General features: G+C 42.9%; 1 protein-coding gene across 3 annotated transcripts; it reads right to left on the reverse strand.

Annotated features, from left to right (window-relative positions):
• Window positions 1-998: 998 nt before the first annotated feature.
• Window positions 999-17,688, reverse strand: LOC148335051 (protein phosphatase 1 regulatory subunit 12A). Of its 3 annotated transcripts, XM_088298790.1 has the most exons (25): window positions 17,290-17,688; window positions 13,036-13,166; window positions 12,801-12,919; window positions 11,423-11,579; window positions 11,191-11,335; window positions 11,021-11,095; window positions 10,822-10,901; window positions 7,921-8,126; window positions 7,730-7,839; window positions 7,150-7,344; window positions 6,991-7,073; window positions 6,808-6,897; window positions 6,587-6,685; window positions 5,662-5,763; window positions 5,486-5,576; window positions 5,265-5,399; window positions 5,072-5,174; window positions 4,729-4,832; window positions 4,585-4,644; window positions 4,477-4,499; window positions 4,344-4,392; window positions 4,166-4,270; window positions 3,211-3,261; window positions 2,967-3,017; window positions 999-1,954 (listed from the first exon to the last, which is right to left on the reverse strand). In XM_088298790.1, exons 1-25 carry the CDS (start codon window positions 17,563-17,565, stop codon window positions 1,868-1,870), a joined length of 2,727 nt encoding a protein of 908 aa, XP_088154916.1. In that variant the 5' UTR covers window positions 17,566-17,688; the 3' UTR covers window positions 999-1,867. The 3 variants fall into 3 exon arrangements, with proteins under 3 accessions (XP_088154916.1, XP_088154919.1, XP_088154918.1); XM_088298793.1 differs by lacking the exon at window positions 6,808-6,897; XM_088298792.1 differs by lacking the exon at window positions 2,967-3,017.
• Between the last annotated feature and the right edge of the window lie 476 nt (window positions 17,689-18,164).

Consider the following 18,164-nt stretch of genomic DNA (forward strand, 5'->3'; position numbering starts at 1 on the left):
GAAGAGGAACTCCACACCAAAGTGCAAGTCAAGATTCAAACGACGTAAGACAGCACTGCTAACCACTATCTATCTACCATACTCTCCTACCTTAAATGGGTAAATTATAAACATGTCAAACTCACATGATTAAAAGGACGTTTTAAGACAGCATAGCAGAGATGACACTTTTCCTCAACCCAAAGAGCTGGTCCCGGAGCACAACCAGCAAGGGGCCAATCTGTGCAAGAGCCTGCATGTGCGCCCTCCTGAGATTAAAAACTCGAGCTTCTCGATATTAAAAAAAAATGAAATTGAAGAGATTAATTGATTTTGATCTATTTTCTTATTATCCCTGGAAATTCTTACAGCTGAAAATTTTAAATAACTATACATACACACACACCAATTCGACTCGTTAAGGAAACAACCATTTTATCACCTTGCAAATCACACCCGCCATCCACGGAAGGCGAAAGGCCGTTAAACCAAAGCTCAACCTTTGGTGCACCTCGTGGTGGCGCCAGGGAGCCGTTTGTGCAACATCTGGAATCAACCGCTGAGGGGGTCGGCGGCGCAAACCATGGGAAAAGCAGTGCTTTGCCCATATAAGGTCGTGATCCATCCGCTCCCCTCTTCCTCCCTGCTCCCCTGCCTTTCTCAGACCTTCGGGATATTTACAGAGAGCTCCTTCCTTATTAGGAGCTCTGCTTGTTGTCTAGCCTGCAGGACAGTGGTCCGTTACTTTGCTCACGAGATCAAAACTGATGGATCTTCACGCACTGAAGCTCAGAAGACATTGTGTTCACTTCCTGCAAAAAACACGTGGTGGTGACTTGAACTTTAAATGCAAGTCTTAAAAAAAAAAGAAAAAAAAAAAGAGGAAAACAAAGAACAATGCATAGAGTGCGTGCAAACGAGAGCGCAGTAAACCATGCAACCACAAATTACAAGTGAGCAACATGATTGCACCATGTTGAGATTCCAGGACTCAATCGAGATGCTGAAGTCCTCTCCATGTACATTTCAAACAAGGTACGACGTTTCTTTGGGGGTGCAGACATCCATTTTAATATATTAGAAAACCAACATGTGAAGGAAGGGTTACATGACGGTTTACTTCCAAAAGGGTATGATAGGACTAATATTTATACACATGTAATATACAAAATCACACTCTCGTGGAAGAGAGAAATTTACAATGAAAAACTATGACATTTATATCAATGATAAAAAAAACATTCATAGCTTAACAGGGGTCAACTGAACAGCAATTTTGTTATTGCTTTGCAGAATAGTAAAGTGCCATGACCTGGTTTTGTGGTCTTTCCATTTAATAGCATATGGAGGAGTGTGTGGTAAAAAAAATAAAATAAAACAAAACTTAGGAATAAAGGGGGGTGCATAGGTGGAGAGGTAGGTGGGTTCAAACACTTGCATGTTGTGAGACGACCGCTTTTGGCTGAATCTTGTAGAAATTCTGTTAACACCAACTCAGGACGGCCAGCAAGACAAACGTGTGAATGTGTGATGCAAATGTGTTCACAAAAATTAAATACCAAGTGGGAGATTTAAGACCTATCGGTCTCGTGCGCCATTAAAGGCGTACAGGACGCGCACGGAGGAGCGCGGACGCCCCCCTCCAATGCGGACATTTTGGCATCTGTGGGACCGGTCAGTCACACCAAAATGCTTCTTCCTGTGACAAACAGACACAACAAGGCACACAAAAGCCACTCCAGCTGTTTGAACGGCATCACAAGCCAAGTCAAAAGTTGGCTTCCCCCCCTCCTCTTGCTCTTGGGGAGGAATGTGTGGAGGGATTGAAGGAAGGAGGAGGCAGAGGAGAAGGAGGGTCCCTGCTTTTTGTGGCTCGTGCCATCGCTGTCTATTTGGAGAGTTTGCTGATGACGCGGATCAGTGCTCCATTCTCATCCTTCAGCCGCTGGTTGTCTGCTCTCAGGTCAACCAGAACCTGGTGGGGGGAAAAAGCCACATTTATTATATTGAGATTTGCATGACTCAAAAAAAAGTCAGGAGTATTTTTAGCTTTTGGGCATAATTTCAGTATGGGCTCAAAATGCACATTAACCTTTCCAGATGGACTTAAATGCGCCTCCATGAATCGCCAATACGTTTCAAAAGGGTTCCACTTCTATGCCTTTTTTCCCGCTCTCAACCTGCTGCTTACTGTGACGGTACTCACAGGGGCCACTTCTTCGCCTTTTGTTTGGCAATGTATGGTCGAGTACCAATTTAAAAATTTATTCCATCCATTTGGCAAACAGATTTTCCTCATTAGGGTCATGGTTGTGTTACAGGTTACATCTGGACTTGTTGCCAGCCAATTGCTTGGACAAAGTCACAATCACCCCGAAGGACAACTGAAAGTCTTCAATGACGCCAACTCCCCCCTTCAGATCAACGATGACAACCGGCAGATTTTGTTTTTCTGCGGGGTGTTGAGAGTGAATTTGCTGAGGCCAACAATCTTAAGTATTAAATGTGTTCAATATTTACAACCAAAAATGTAAAGTTGACGTATAATAGCCCTTAATCACAGAATAAGTTTCAAAGAGCTTGAGTGGAATAACAAGTGAACCGCTACAGCGGGAGATCTTTCAATTAAATAATTTCTGAATCAGCTGTTGTATTGTACTAGCATTGAGACAAGATTCCCCCCCAAAGATGAATGTCAAAATGCTGCTTCTTGTTGGAACCGCCACTTCCCAAGTACAACGCACCATGAATTTTGATCTTATGGAATGATATTTGTGTGATATTGTTGGTAGAGAATTTGGTCAAAGAAATGCAGTTAAGAATTGGAGTAAAACAGTATAACGATTATTTCCCATTGCATATCGTACCTCAAAAAGTGAAAAGCATTTCCATTTGCTGAAAATCATGCCCACAAATGCTGCTTAACGACATACGCTAAAGCAAAGCTAACCAAGTGGCAGCATGCAAATGCACACGCGGGGGCTCACCTTCAGCTCCTCCTCCAGATCTGCCATCCGCCGTTCCAACATCCTGCGATCCTATGGTGTCAGGGGAACACGAAAGGAGGAGTGGAAGTGACGAGGGCCCGTGAAAGTTGAGTGAGTGATGCAAAGTGGTTATGGGAGAGGGGGAGTGTAAACAGTGAGAGCGCAGGGAAGTGGCAGTAGTGAGGCAAAAGAAGGCCACAGAAATGCACAAAACGGGTGAGGAAAACAAGTGAGGATAGTTTACCTTTCTCTCAAGGTCCAACAGGGCTGAACAGTCAGTGAAGCGTTCTTGTCTCTGGCATGGAACAAAGTCAGAGCGTAAACAATTATATAACGTTAATGATTAGACTAAGTAAGGGAATTAAATGCACATGCTGAGATTTTTTTAAGTTGAGCGGAAACTTTGATTAACTCATTCACGACCAGCCCAGATAAAGGAAATGTACTATTTGACGACTATACTCGTCAATGGCAATGAATGAGTTAAGAAGAAGCCTGTTCACGGGGGAGAAAAAAAAAAAAAAACAGCTTTGGTTTACAAATGTCATTTAACAATCTTGGCACTCTCGCTGAATGCGTGTGCTTTATCGCACAATTTGCTGAATGTATTACTTGCTATAAAATAAAACCCCCAAAATGGCCCAGAAGAGGAAAAATTGAAAACTGCAAATGATAATGCAGGTGGGAATGCTTATGTTACTGCTGGAAAAAAAAGAACGAAAATATCAAAAACAAAAGAATGCAAGCAGAGACTTAAAATTCGGTGACAGCAATTAGGCACTCTTGGGGGAAAGAAAATCTCAACTTCAGTCGTTAAACATTTTTCATTTATATATTTATGAAACAGAACACATAGAACCCATAAAAAACACGGTTTGGGGATTTGAACGGACCCCCCCATTAAAACAAATCGCTTTGGTTCGCTAACAGTCTCAGAACTCAGTTTTACATGCACAAAGACTGAATGAATGCTTTTCATTTCAAAGAAAGTTGTGTTCTTGTGATACTTGCCATAATTCCTAAATCACAATGATAAACGTAGAAAAATGCCCAATAGTTGAAATACAAATCCCATTATCATAGTGCTCCATATGTGTATCTGGAAGGAACGTAATGGATCCACCTCCACAAACGATGCTGCCCTGATTTGCCACACAGCTAATAGTGTGTCATCTAGTGTGTGTTTTGTAATTCGGCACCTGTGTGGCCTTTTCGAGATCCAGCCTGGTCTGACTGACAATCCTCTGCGTGTCCTGCAGCTGAGACTGCAGCTGACCGTTTTCTCTGGTCACCTCCTCAAAAAGCTAAGATCAAATAGGACATACTTATAACAATGATTAGAAAAAGATGAGAACTAAAAATAACACGTCTGCTGACCTTTTTGAAATCCTTGCTCTCGCCGCTTTCATTACAAGGCACATTGGACCTGAGTGGACGAGAATGGAAGTGAGAGACGCATCGATTGGAGTGCTGACAGGAGGAGGAAACATGTCATAAGTGTGAGTCATACCTGGAACCCAAGAGCTGGTTTGACTGTAAACAGAGGAGACAGGCCGACAAGTTATGAGTGGTGTCTTTGGTTACGGGTCCGTGGAGAGCACAAATAAAGTACACGCACCTGCGGATCCAGACGGCTGCCTGAAAATTCTTCCTCCCCGTTGGGATCATTGTCATCAAGCTTGAGATGACAAGAGTATTTTTTTTTAATAAAACCCTTCCCAGGTGCTGTTTTCTTTTATATTCTATCAAGATCTAAATATACCTCCCCGCTCCTCTGAGCCTTCCTCCTGGCTCGAGCTTGTCTCCTCTCCCTGCGCTCCAGGGCCCATCGCTCAGACTCACTCTCCCCGGCACTGGCCTCAGTCGCTGGAATGAAGCCAGTTGTTTAAAGCAAAGTACTTCAACAATGGTGAACAATTAATCAAATTCAAAAGTCGACATTGTAGTTGAATGCAATTTTTAAAACCGCAGAGGCGGCATCTTTAGGGGTGAGTAGGCTTAATATTTTTAAAAATAAGTTATTTATAGTGACGAGATAAATTATTAAATCATAATACTGAGGTGGGGCAAGTAGTTTCGTTTGGAAAGACAAATGGAGAACCAACCTCTCCCATCGGCGGTCTGAGGCCGAGGGGTGCCAGCGGGCTGCGTGAGGCCCAACAGGTCAGACTTCTGCAGGCTTGCTATTCGAGACCTCCAGCTCACCTCCTGCAGATCAGAGTTTTTGCGGTGTTGTGAGGTCACCTGACACGAATAAGCAGCGTCAATCGCGGAACTACAAGAAGAAAACCAGCTCACCCCTTCTTCTCCCTTCTTAGACTTGGCTTCTCTCTCTTTTTCCTTCTCATCTTCTTCCTTTTCTCGCACTTTGTTGTCCTGCTTCATGGTCTTCATGGTCTTCTCAGCTTCCTGCAGATCTGTCAGCGTCACCCCCTTCCAATCACAGAGTGGCATTTGCGTAAGACTCCCCCGCTGGATGTGCTGTCACAAATCCTGTCGTCTTTTGAGCTGCGATGTACCTGAGTGGAGCGACGAGATTGCCGCGCGTGTCTTGAGCGAGCTTTCCTCTGTGCCTCTGCCTCCTCATCCCGCACTGGTGTCAGGTAGGACCTAAATGTGGTAAAAAAACAAAACAAATCAAGTTAATCACCAACGTGACACCAAGAATATTGTTCCACAGACTGTGTTGACTCACTTGCGCCGCTGCTTGGTCTCGGATTCTGGGCCTGTCGTGTTCTGAGGGTTGGAGCTGGTGTCCAACGCCGACTGATCCTTTGTAGTCTGTTCCTGAGGAAGTCTAAAGATAAAGAAGGTACTATGAGATGGAAGATATTTCATATCATCCAACCGTGATCGTATACATGCATGACAATGTATAATTAATCGAAGGTCATTTCAGCTATTAAAGCAGTGGACACACGTATATTTTATTACCTTAACCGATTTTTCAAATATGCCAATCCCACAACGTGAAGAGGGAAAAATAAATCATGCTTATTGCTCCAATTGTGCGTGTGTGTACTCAAGATGACCAACACAGGACACCACTAACATACAGTCGTAATACCCAGACTGACCTTTGAGGGGCAGCATGATGCCACAAGGCACTGGAGGTTACCAAACGCCCCCCCCCCCACCCAAAAACAGAAAGTACCCACAAAGAAGCCGAATGGCGAAATGTTAGCTTGTCTGGTAACCAATCTACATGGTTAAAAGTTGTCTTTTTTTGTGTGAATGGCCAAATATTCACCACAACTTGTTGCTTTTCTTTTTGTGTCTGGGAAACAGCACATACTTCATGTGGATTCTTACTTGACTAACAATTTGTTTCATGTCAGCTGCGGCTCTGATGAAATTGCGGTTGAACACAGACAAGTTTCAAATTTACCATTTGCAACTTCGACACAGGAAGTCTGTTTTAAGTCAACTAAGGAGTTAGAATGTTGCATATTGCAAGAAGTAAAAAAAAAAGCTACTTATCCAGTCTACACTTAAATGTTACAGGAAAGTCTTAATCAGTTTTTTAGTTGACAATGACTTTGCATGTTGAATATAAAAAGAAAATGCATCAATTTTTTTTTGTGTGAATTTCAGTTTACATGGCCTAAGTGAATACACACCTCTGTGCCAAAGCACTGTTAAGGCGACTGAGTCCAGATGCGCTTCCTGTGCTCCCTGAGTTCACACTGACTTCATCCAGTCTCCTTCCATAAGAAGAGCTGTAAATAAAAAGAGAATAAGACTTCTGGACTGAAGCGCACACAAGATGTGATAAGGTGCAACGCCACCAAATTAAGCACAAACAATGCACACAAACACAAATTGGGCGTCCATGACCGACCTGCGAGGCAAACAGGGGTTGGAGCTAGTGATATCATTCCCTGATTGGCTGTGGAGGCGGCGGGTGTAGGATGAGCTACGACTCAGCCAACTGACACAGAAGACGAGGTGAACAAGGGAGCGAATGCCGTGAGAAAAACCATGCTGGTCACAAGTGCGGAAAAGCGGGAGAGTCGAGACCCACCTGTTGGAGTTGTCAGAGCAACTGTCTGGAATACTGAAGAGTCGCCTTGTTGGAATAGGAGGAACCCGAGCAAGTCTTGGTTCCTGTAAAAAAAAAACAAATGATACGTTTAGAAAATAAGAAGAGTGTGCATAGATGGACAAAGTTTCTGTTTCGTACCTTGGGCTCAGTCTCAGAGCTGAGACGGGGACTGGAGGCTGAGCGGGTCATCCCCAGGCCTGACTCTGGAGGCTTGTTCTGGTCTGGGATGGAATCAGACAGTCCAGCTGAGCCCAGAGTCACAGAGCTGCCTGCTTTCCTCAGTGATGTTCTCCACGAACCTGGAGCCTCAGGGGCTGCGGGTTTGCTTGGCTCCTGTTATTCAGTAGGGGGCAGAATTATTTTTGTGCCGTTGCCAAAACTCAAGTGTTGATTTATCAGAGCGCTAAAGAGAAGACACAATTTTGAAGTCTGAAAAAAAAAAAAAGAAACTTGGCTGATGGTTACTTTCAAATAAGTCAACTAAAATTACCCACCATAAATGCTAACCACAAACGCTATAAAAGGACAATTTCAGTAAACCTTGTAAAACACATTTTTGAAACGGCCAATCAGAATACGCATCTTATCTGGTTAGTGCGATATTTCCAAATTTTAAACATTTATGAACAGGAAAAAAAAATACAATTAATATAAATAAATAAAAACTAAATAAAAGGTTGTAAACCTTTGTTCTGATATAAATCAAATCATTTTGTACCTTTTTGACTTGGTTTGCAGCGGTGCCTGCGGGCATGGAGGTAGGAAGGAGGCTGCTCGTGTTGCGTTTGTTGTTCAAGTTGTTTATGATCTCTCGGTTTTTTGCTTTCTCTGCAGCCATGCAAAAGTCAGGGATTACGTATCAATCGCATGTAAAGCGCTTCAATTCATAGGTGGGGAAACGTCTCTCACCAGACTCTGCGTCACTCTCTGATTCGCTCTCCTCCTCCGAGCTGGAGCTGCTGGAGGCTTTGGGCTGGTTTTGCGACTGGCCGCGTGAGGTCTGGCCTTCGTCCTCGTCGTCCTCCGCGGGGCTGCTCTGCAGGGCAGGTGGCGGGTGCTTCTCCCGCTCATGGAGGCAGATTTTTTCCCTGCTGCTCATGCGCGAGATTGAAGTTCTGAGGGAGTGGAGACACAGGTGGCATGCCGACAGCTAATCAGTTCCATGTGCAGCCAATTACAAGGAGCGCACACCAATCAACACGTGTGAGACTTAAGTTGGGCAACCACAGTGAGACTGCGACCACTTCATTAAGTACACTGGGACTGTAGCAGTAATTCGGACTTTAAAAATGAAATTGGTTACGTTTGATTGACACTTTGTATTAGATGTTTTAAAATAAACATCATGGTTGATTGTCTGCCACACTGTCAAGAAGGTCTCAATATGTTCAAGTTATTAGTAACGGTAGTACTTCATTTCTCAATATGTAAAAAGAATATTAAAATATTTATGACTTGTCAAAGGGTTGGTGAAACTAGTGCACTTGGAATCACAGATAAAATTGAGAAGTCCAGTGAAATACATTGTTTATATTTGTAACTATACTTAATACAGCTTTTTCATTTGTTGACATTGGATACAGATTCACCTAAAAAAAAAAAAAAAAAAAAAAAAAAAAAAAGGGAGGGGGGGAAAGTCCTGTGAGTGATTCATTTAAGGTTGTGGTGATTTTTCTAAATGAGCAGGAGGACTGCTTAAGCCAGGGGTGGCCAAGTCCAGTCCACGAGATCCCCTATGCAGCCTGCTTTAGAGGTCTCGATCTTTCCAACACACCTGATTTAGATGATTGGAATCATTATCAGGCTTCTCAGAGCTTGCTGCTAAACTGATCTTTTGAATCACGTTTGTTGGAAGAAGGAGGAATCTAAAACAGGCTGGATAGGGCCTCTTGCGGTCCGGACTCGGGCACCTCTGGTTTAAGCCAAAAATGGTTCGTGTTGACTGCTGAAAAATCTGAACATCAACTCAATAGATGTCACATAGGACACGCCTTGTTTGTACTTCCAAGTGGATTAGTACTCACAGTGTTTAACCTTTTTTCACATTTTATGTTACAGCTCCATCCCCAAAATGGAATCACTTAAATTTTCTCTCAAAATTCTACACACAACAATGGTTGATGGAGTCCACTGTCCTCATTGAATCATTCAAAGCAGCAGATGTTTTTCTGCCGCTTGCTGGGATCTGTGCCTCGAGACAATCCAAGTCTTGGCGGTCTAGAGACAGTTCTTGCGACTTTATGCCATACATTGTGGCCTTATATAGGCAGGGGTTTACCTTTCCAAAATATGTATGTCCAATGAACTCAACTGAACCACAATTAGCAGTGGAAACATGCCGCACTTAAGATCAGTTTGGAGCATCATGGCAAAGACTGTGTATACTTATGTACGTGTGATTTTTTGTTTTTTAATAAATTTGCAAACACTAAAAAAAACAAAACACAAACACTTTCACATCATCATGGGGTGCCGTGTGTGAATATTGAGGGAGTAAAATATCCCAATGGAATGAGGTTCTAACATAAAATGGGAAAGTACTCACAGCGTTTCACTTTTTACACAACGCACTGCATTCAAGAAATTCTGTGACTTCAAGAGTGCCGCACAACAAAGCAAGTTCAACCTGTTCATGAAATCTTAGCTGACTCAACCAAACACGTTCATGGTAAAGCACCGTCTCAGCTGCGGTTAGCATTAGGATCAGTCGACCCAGGTTTGTTTGCATGTTCACAAGAAATATGATATGATAAATAGGGGAAGATCAGGTGCCACGTGCGTCACACAGGGTGGAAAACTATCATTGTTTATCAAATTTAGAGCAATAAAACATAGGCAAAGTTGTCTTGTAATGTAGGAAACTGTGTGTTTATGAACCATTCCTTTGGACCGGACAAGTGGTTTAATGTCTAATAAATTTGTAAATAGCTCACATTTTCCACTGTATTCTGGTAGTGGGGAAAGCTTGTTTTTTCCACCCTCACTTGACCTGTCATGATACAATTTTTAGGACTGAAAAGTCTAACTTTCTGAGTCGCCATAGCATTTTAATATTCTTCAGCATTTGTTTAACTATGCTAAAACCAATCCAATGTAGGCCAACCTTTTGTATTATTTTTTTCCCCGTGGTGCTAATCCTTCTTTGTCATTGTCTGATGTGGGTCATGATTAATTTTGCTTTTACAATATGGCACAGGCAAAAAAAAAGCAGTTGCTGGCTTTGAATGGCCAACAGGCAAGACTTTTGGTACCCCAGGATTAGAGTGGAACATTAGTTTTCAATCAATATGGTTTCCAAACAAAATTTATGAAGCAAAAATGACCTTGGTTCTCTGCGCACTATTTCCAGTTCAATTAGTCTCCGCATGGCCATGGAAATCTCAGTTGTGCTTTCTTGTGCCGCTTATACACCATTAGCTCCGTGTGTTACATTAAATTATTACATTTGCAATAACTGGCTCTGATTTCTCAATATTAATCATTGTGGTTACAACACCAAATCATTCCGAGAGGTGTTTCTCCTATTTTAGTCGCCGTATTTAGCTATGACAGGGGCAAGAGAGACAACGCCGCAACTACAACCACAATAAGGAACAAATATTGTTGCATCAAAACCCCTCCAACTGTGTCCATCAAAACAGATTATCTATTGGTAAAGGCATTTTTTATTGTGTAGCTCTTGTATGAGATTTTATTATTCATGCATGTGGACCTACTCTCATGGACGGAGAGTGGCATTACTCAGGTTCATTTTAGGTTTGTGCCCGCTCAACACCACGGTGACAAGGCAACAGATTAATTGGCACTGACCTGCGTGTCCGTGCTGGTACAGTGGAGATTTGCAGGCTGGTCTCGATGACAGGAGTCTGTTTCTCTTTCTCGGTGCGTAGCTGAAGAAGAATATAAACATACATAAACACAGAGGACATTCAGAACTCTTGCATTATCAGTCATATCAGTTTCATCTGACAAAATAAGAGTTGTGTCGCCTGCGTGCGGGCACACTCACAGCATTCTGTTTCTTCTGTAGCTCCTCCAGTGTATCCACTAGGTTCTCATCAGCAACATCTAAAGGTGTTTGGCCCTACAAGGACATTCACAGCGCAGAGTGGGTCCGAAGCAAAGGCTTAACACGTCACGCGGCAAATGGCGAGGAAAGCTCGCTTGTAAACTGCTCACCACGTTGTTGACGGCACTCATGTCGCACATGTGGTCCGCAAGCAACGTGCACACCTCCTCCTGCCCCCAGTGAGCCGCCGCATGCAGGGGCGACCAACCATCGGCGTCCTGGCTGTCCACATCCACCCCACATTGTAACAGCACCCTGTTCCACGTGACATAAAGCGCAGACCCCATGAAGAACTCCGAGGGCCAGAAAACTGGTTTTGACCCACCCAAATCAGAATCTCACTTCAAAACTTCAATGTATCCTTTGGCTGCCGCGACATGCAGAGCTGTTGCCTTCGTGTTTGGGTGAGGGGTCAGAGTGCCGCCATCTTCTCGCATCGCTTTGGCATCCTGAAGCATGATCCGCTCCTCTTCTTTTCGGGCCTGGTCCACGTCAATTCCTGTAACGCGAATACAAGCAATGATTGAATCTATCCATTTGCAGACTTCAATACCATAAGCAACTTTCAACGAATTGAATTAACAAAAGTTGAAAACGTTTGAAGCGGTGTGGAATCAAGTCATCCAAAGTCCTATACTTAGGTACACGTTCAAGAGAAAAACTTGTGTCTGTAAAAGGGGCAGTAGTATCTGAGACAAAAAAACTTTTGCAGCTGGTTGCGGGACAGATGACTATTTGGCATCCTGACCAACTGTCGAGATGCGCTTGATTAGTATTAATTGCCATCATTACTAAGGACATACTCTATGTGCATTTTTGGGTCGTTTGTTTTGATCTGATAGTTATGATGCCCAGAGGGGAAATTCTGTTTACGCTGTGTTGTATTTATTGGCAAGATGCGTCACAGAACACAAAACCCAATTCAGTTCTCTCAGGTCATGGCAGCAGAGGGACAACTAAAGTAACACGGCCTGGGGGCTGCTGTTACATCCCTAAGCAAATTAGCAACATTTTCGCCTTGCCCAAAACCAAACAAACAAAAAAAAAGTGGAAAACTTCTCCACAACAGCCAGACTTAATTTCCATTTTTGGCCTACAACAGGAGTCAAACATTCAGACTTCCGAACCGACAGGCAAGTCCCTACAAACTGAGCTATGAGTGTCTAAATAAAAATACACATCAAATAAATACCTCTTTGACTGTGCCAACATAAACACCACATTCATATTGTTGTAAAGGCAGATTTCTTTTTGCATACAAGTAGTGTTCTGGATTTTATCAGATTTATGCAGGGGTACTTGATGCTGTGAGCATAGTTGCCAGCTATGACAAAAAGCGTATTTGTGATGCCATCTGGACACAGTGACCAACCCTTAAAATATGACCTGCCATGTCCCACTTTCCGTTTGCAGCCAGAATGGATTCATTCTAAAACCAGAGAAAATCTATTGCAATTGCACCCTCCATCTTCTATTATTATTCCATTCAAATTTAACAACAAAGACATTGCTGGTTCTCAGATGCAATACAGCGCATTTGAATCGCAATTATTTTCAACTAGCTAGTATGACAACCTAACACTGAGACAAATGGTTACATTTCACAAGGTTGTGTCAGAAAATATTTGGCATCAGTGCATGGACATTGTCAACACATTTTGTGACTTGTCAGTCTGTCTTAAGATCATTATAAGCACACGGTGTCATGTCAGCACATCACCTTGCTTTTTGATCTCTGCTTTCAGCAGTCTCTCCATGGGGTCCTCCGTGGCCACGTCAAGAGGAAGTTCCCCTTCGCTGTTCACCGCTCCGACGTGGGCACCGTGTTCGATCAAGTACCTTCAAAAAAATTCACACAAACAAGTCAGCGATGTGCAAAGCTCACAGGAAATGATTGCCTGAAAAGGAAGTCCTCGACCACAACGCGGATAGACTAAATTGGGTCGGAGACTCACTTGGCTATTTGGATGAAGCCACAAGACGCGGCGGCATGCAAGGGGGTCCAGCCCTCATTGTCGCCCGTGTTGACGTTGCTCCCGCTCTCCACCAGAAACTGAACCATCTCGGCATTCTCATCGATGCAGGCCTGCCAAAAGGACAAAAACACGAAATACTTTGTTAGGAAGATTCAGAAGTGAGTGTTGGTTGAGAGGACATTTTGGTTTGTTGTTCGAAGAGGAAAAAAAAACTAATTTTTAAACACAAAAAGAATAAATGTTCTGCTCATTTGTTGTGTCTACTTCCAGCAAAGTGGGCTGCAAAACGCCATCGAGGACAAAGCAAAACAGCATGTCACATGAGTGACTGAGCAAATCTATGTCACTATTTTTCCTGAGGCTAACAGGATGGAGACTGTGAACTAGCGTGTTAATTGTCACTCCTATTTGTAAAGGAAGAATTGTAAGCAATCCCTTGTACTGGATCTCATTAGTTTAAGATGGTGTACCTAATCTGGTGGCCGGTTGTATATCGGCTATGCTTGTAGTCGTTATTGCACCGTCTAAATAACACTTGAGTGCACTTCTGGTTTCGATGCATTTCATTTGGCCTTTTGAGTACACTGCACAATCAGAATACTGATACATTTAATCTGTTGTAACAATTACATGGGAATATTGTGACAAAATAATAATTTTGGTGATGACAAGTTGGTCTAAAATTTGACTTATTTGCTGCTGTAAATCACATTTAGCCTCATTCTGCACTGCAACTTTTAACTGCCCGTCTGCACGTGTACATCTGCTCTTTATTTAAACTTAAAATGTCATTGTCATCTCTCACGACATAACCTTTATGTTGTATAATGTAATGTTTGTTGTATGTTAACACATTCAATTCCAGTTGTTTAGTTCAAAATGCTCTGTTTTGCTTTTACATTCAGCTTGGATGTTTTTTTGCACAGCACCTTGAATTGTCTTGTGTCTGAAATGTGTTTTACAAATTAAACTCCCTCGCCTTGAACCAAAATTCGTCTGGAAACAGTTTTGCACATTTTGCCTGTCCAAAAGGTCAATAACACAGGAAGTGCCGTCATTGAGTTGCAATGCCATTGATTAGAATAAACATCTGTTGAATGTATTTGATGGGATTCATTTTTTTGCCACGTAACATTCTGTCAGCATTTCACAAATCTGAGTCATGAAACAACAGCGACAATCCGTGCAGTCAGGCCTCGGTGGTTGGCAGACTTGAGTTTTAGTTGACTCCATGTGTTGTCAGCCCTCAAAAGCATGAGGCAACAGCCCAACATGTGTCTCAAAGCGCCAACATTTTCCTGTTGTCACAAAGTGAACTCGTGAACAGAGGTGTGCACTAACAAGCTACATTTGCAATTAGTCAAGTGACTTTTTGGATAAATTTCACTTGTAATTATTGTACAGCATTCTTTTTGCTTTAAATTGAATGTTTTTTTGTTAAGAAGAAATGCAAATATGCAAATTCACTTCTCTGTACGCCGATTGGACGGCATTGTTTGTCCATTAATTTCGAGGTCCGTGGGTTTTACTAGCGTCCACGCTTCTGGCATCCGGTATATTGAGTTAGCTCCATTGCGAGTGTTTCACTGTCCAGGCATATCTAATTGATTTAAATGTTTGGTTAGTCTTGGTTTGATTGGTCATGCATCATTGCAGCCTGAGCGATTTAAAGATTGCATTCCATGACATTGCGATGTCTATTTGATTCATTGTTCAGCCCTACTTTAATGAATGTGTTCTGAGATGTATACATTTATTTAAAGCATGTGAGAAGAGTAAAACTACGTATACTGCCGAAGGGATGTACGAACGGGTATTTGGTAACGGAACACGATGAAGACTTCTTACAGCGTGCAGTAAATGACTAGCCTGCATTGTGTGCCATTTGTAACCTCAAAATATATATGTCAGTGCCTTCATAAGCCGAGAACCTCATGTCATTTTCTTTTTTTGCAACCTCTCCATGACCCATTTTGCGCCCTGACCAACCAATTGACAAATCACTGGACATGAGCACCCCCGCTGCTGCACTGTTGCTCTTTAGCAGCTTCTCACTGCAGCCACGCTCAATCTTGTCCATCAGGCCATCTTAAGCCACCTAAGAGGCTTTGCTTTTGGGCTAAATCACAAAGCTGTTGCAAACCTCCCTCCTCATTTATAGTCCCAATCAAGCCTGCCAGTTTGGTGTATCGAATAAAAGACCTCCAGATGGGCAGCAGTGTGAGTAATCAGGCTGGATGAATGAACAGAGGGTACTTGTGGCACCTTTGTATGTTACGAGGGGGTAACGCGCAGCCTCCTTCCCCTCGCTCATCAAGTGACTCATTGTGGAACGCGCCTTGGACAACAGCAGCTCCTGCTGTTGAAGAAAAGTTTTCCATTTCCTCATCTTGAACTCCCAAAAGTCCCCTCTATGGGGAATTGGCGAGCGGGGGAGAAGGAGGAGGAGGAGGAGGGTCTGGCAGAGGAACGAGAAATGGCGGAGAAGACATAAAGGCTTTGGATGGGGGGGACGGAAAGTTTGGAGGGTGCGCGACTATATTTAATTCTGGTCGCTCGGCAACTGATGAGCAACACTTGGAGAAAGGGATGGAGCATTGCGGAGGGACCACACTGGGTGACGCGTGTGACTCAACCAAAAGAGGGCCCGTTGGCGGAATATTGTTGCCACACACAACCATACAAGTCAATCAGGAGGCAGGAAGACCGCTTTGAACCCCGAGCATGACATCACAGGGGTGCACATGGCCCAGCAAATATGGGCCAGAACAACCTTTTTGAGTGCGCAGACTGCAGACACTTAAATAGCAATTTTACGCTAATTTGCAGTTAATTATAATAATTATAATTGCAATAAGTTGCAATTAATTTGGATATTATATTGTATTGTATTGTATTATTATATTATAGACTCCCCCATAGTATTTTCTTTTTAATCCTGTTTTTGGATATGTATGCGTTCTCATACTGTATATGTGTGCATGTTTTATAAGTGTGGATACATATTTGTGAATATATGTGTATGTGTATGTGTATGTAGACATTAGTTAGTTTTAGAGGTGCACCGGGTACAGTTTAAAACAACAAGGTGACATTGTTTCACATTCATTTTTCAGTGACTGGAACATAGAGGGTGAATGTTGTTGGTTATGGAGAAAAAATATGAATCGGGATAGAGAAGTTTGTCTGTTTAAAGATTGAGAATCAGCCAGATAATTGCGGTACGTGCATTCCTAGTTGGTTATATATTTTGTATTGCTGCGTTTGGGCATTGGCTGGGTTGTTGTTATTTGTCTTCACTTGGGAAAATGCAATAAAAAGACTATGACAACAGTTAAAAAAATTATTTATGGCTGAATCCATGCTTGTGTGGAGGCTTTATAAGGCAAATGGTGCGTTTATGACATGATGCATGGCAATAAAAGGGGAAACAGTGCATCACTGATGACTTGTGTGACAGTGAGGATTTGCAGAGTGGCTTCAAGTGCAGAATAACATAGCTGCAGCATGTGTTTTATGTGTTTTTAAGATTAGGGATTCTTGTTTTATTTTTTTAAAGAGTTTTGGTGTATGTGTTGTTTTGGATGATCAAACTCTGATAATTGAGCAGTGATTCCCAACCTTAGATGGATATGATACAATTTCACTCTAAAGCTATGAAATTTGTTCTAAAAAATAGCTTATTTCGTCTATGTGCCAGCACTGATCTATCATGACAAGCAGAACAATTAAATGCCCTGCCAATTTAGATTTCTCTTAAACGCTGCGCATAGAGTTTGAATTGTTATTCTTTTTAAATGCCGTGGGAATTTTCTAATTTAAAATGTATGCCTTGGCTCAAAAAAAACATCGCGAACAGTGTGAAGAGTTTTTTAGTCAGCTGATGAAAACGAGCCATTGAATCCAATCAGCCAACACACTCCATTAGGAACTTGTCATGTCCAAAAAGTGCAATTCACCCGCTTGTTTGCTACAAATGTGACGTTAAAGGCGTCACCGTGAGAGAAAGTGTTTAAGCAGGACACATATGGCGCTGCGAATGACGAGGATAGTTTTTTTTTTAAACATTGCCCAAAGAGAACAAAGTGATGGACTGAAGTTTAAGCGCCACTAGTGGCTAACGGAAATGTTTCGATTACCCCCGCAGCTCACCCTTTTCCCCCATCAACGCTTTAAACGTCGTTTCTCCTCTTTGCTAATGTTCTGTTCAGTTTCCAAAGTGACTCAACCGACCTGGTGGAGCGCAGTTAGCCCGTCTACGTTGGCGTGGTTGATGTCAGCTCCCTGGCGGAGAAGCGTCGCCACCTCCTCCCGGTCTCCGGCGGAGCAGGCAGCCATAAACACGGCTCCCTGGGCAAAGCGGACCCTTGCCCGCCGTGTGCCCGAGCTGCTCGCGGTATCCCGAGCTTCCGAGTCTGTCTGGTCCGTCTCCGAGCCCAGCCATCGCTGTAGCTGATCCTGTCGTCGCTGTTTAGCAGCTTCGGACCGGGACTGGTCAGTGGCCGCCATCTTCCCTCGTCTGTCCCGGACCAAATCAGCTCATGGTGCGGGAGAAGTTGCTTGGATGGGCTTGGATTGGGAGCCTCTCCTGGGGTGCGCCCCCTGGTGGAGAGACGCCCCAAATGACGCTGTTGAACTTCACGACAAATTTATGACTGAGTGGCAGCCAGGCGTTGCATTCATGGCACCTCGGAAATCGATGAATTCTAATAAAGGGTGTTTCTGCTTTAGCCACTTAGAGGCGCCGCATTTGAGAATGATGAATAATGTCCTCAACAGGCTCTATACTTAAGTAGAAGTGCATATACATTTGTTTAAAACAGACTGGCAAAAGTATTGACCCAATTTTATTTCTGCAAAAGTAAAAAGGTGCCAAAAAAGTTCGACAAACATAAATTTCATGATCAAATAATCCTCTCGCTTTCAGATGCTGTTATCAAAATAACTACAATCAGTATAAAAAGTTTACACACCCTGGTTCAAATACAGTTTTTTGTGCAGGGGGAAAAAGAGACCGAGCTAAATAATTTCAGTGTTTTTCCAATGTTTACAGTGCTCCCCATAATTATTGTATTAACATCAGTGGTCCTAATGGTTGTGGCACATAT

Source organism: Idiotropiscis lumnitzeri, chromosome 6 (assembly GCF_059441095.1).
Source record: "Idiotropiscis lumnitzeri isolate Australia: NSW breed Sydney's pygmy pipehorse chromosome 6, RoL_Ilum_1.0, whole genome shotgun sequence".
NCBI classification, from domain to species: domain Eukaryota; kingdom Metazoa; phylum Chordata; class Actinopteri; order Syngnathiformes; family Syngnathidae; genus Idiotropiscis; species Idiotropiscis lumnitzeri.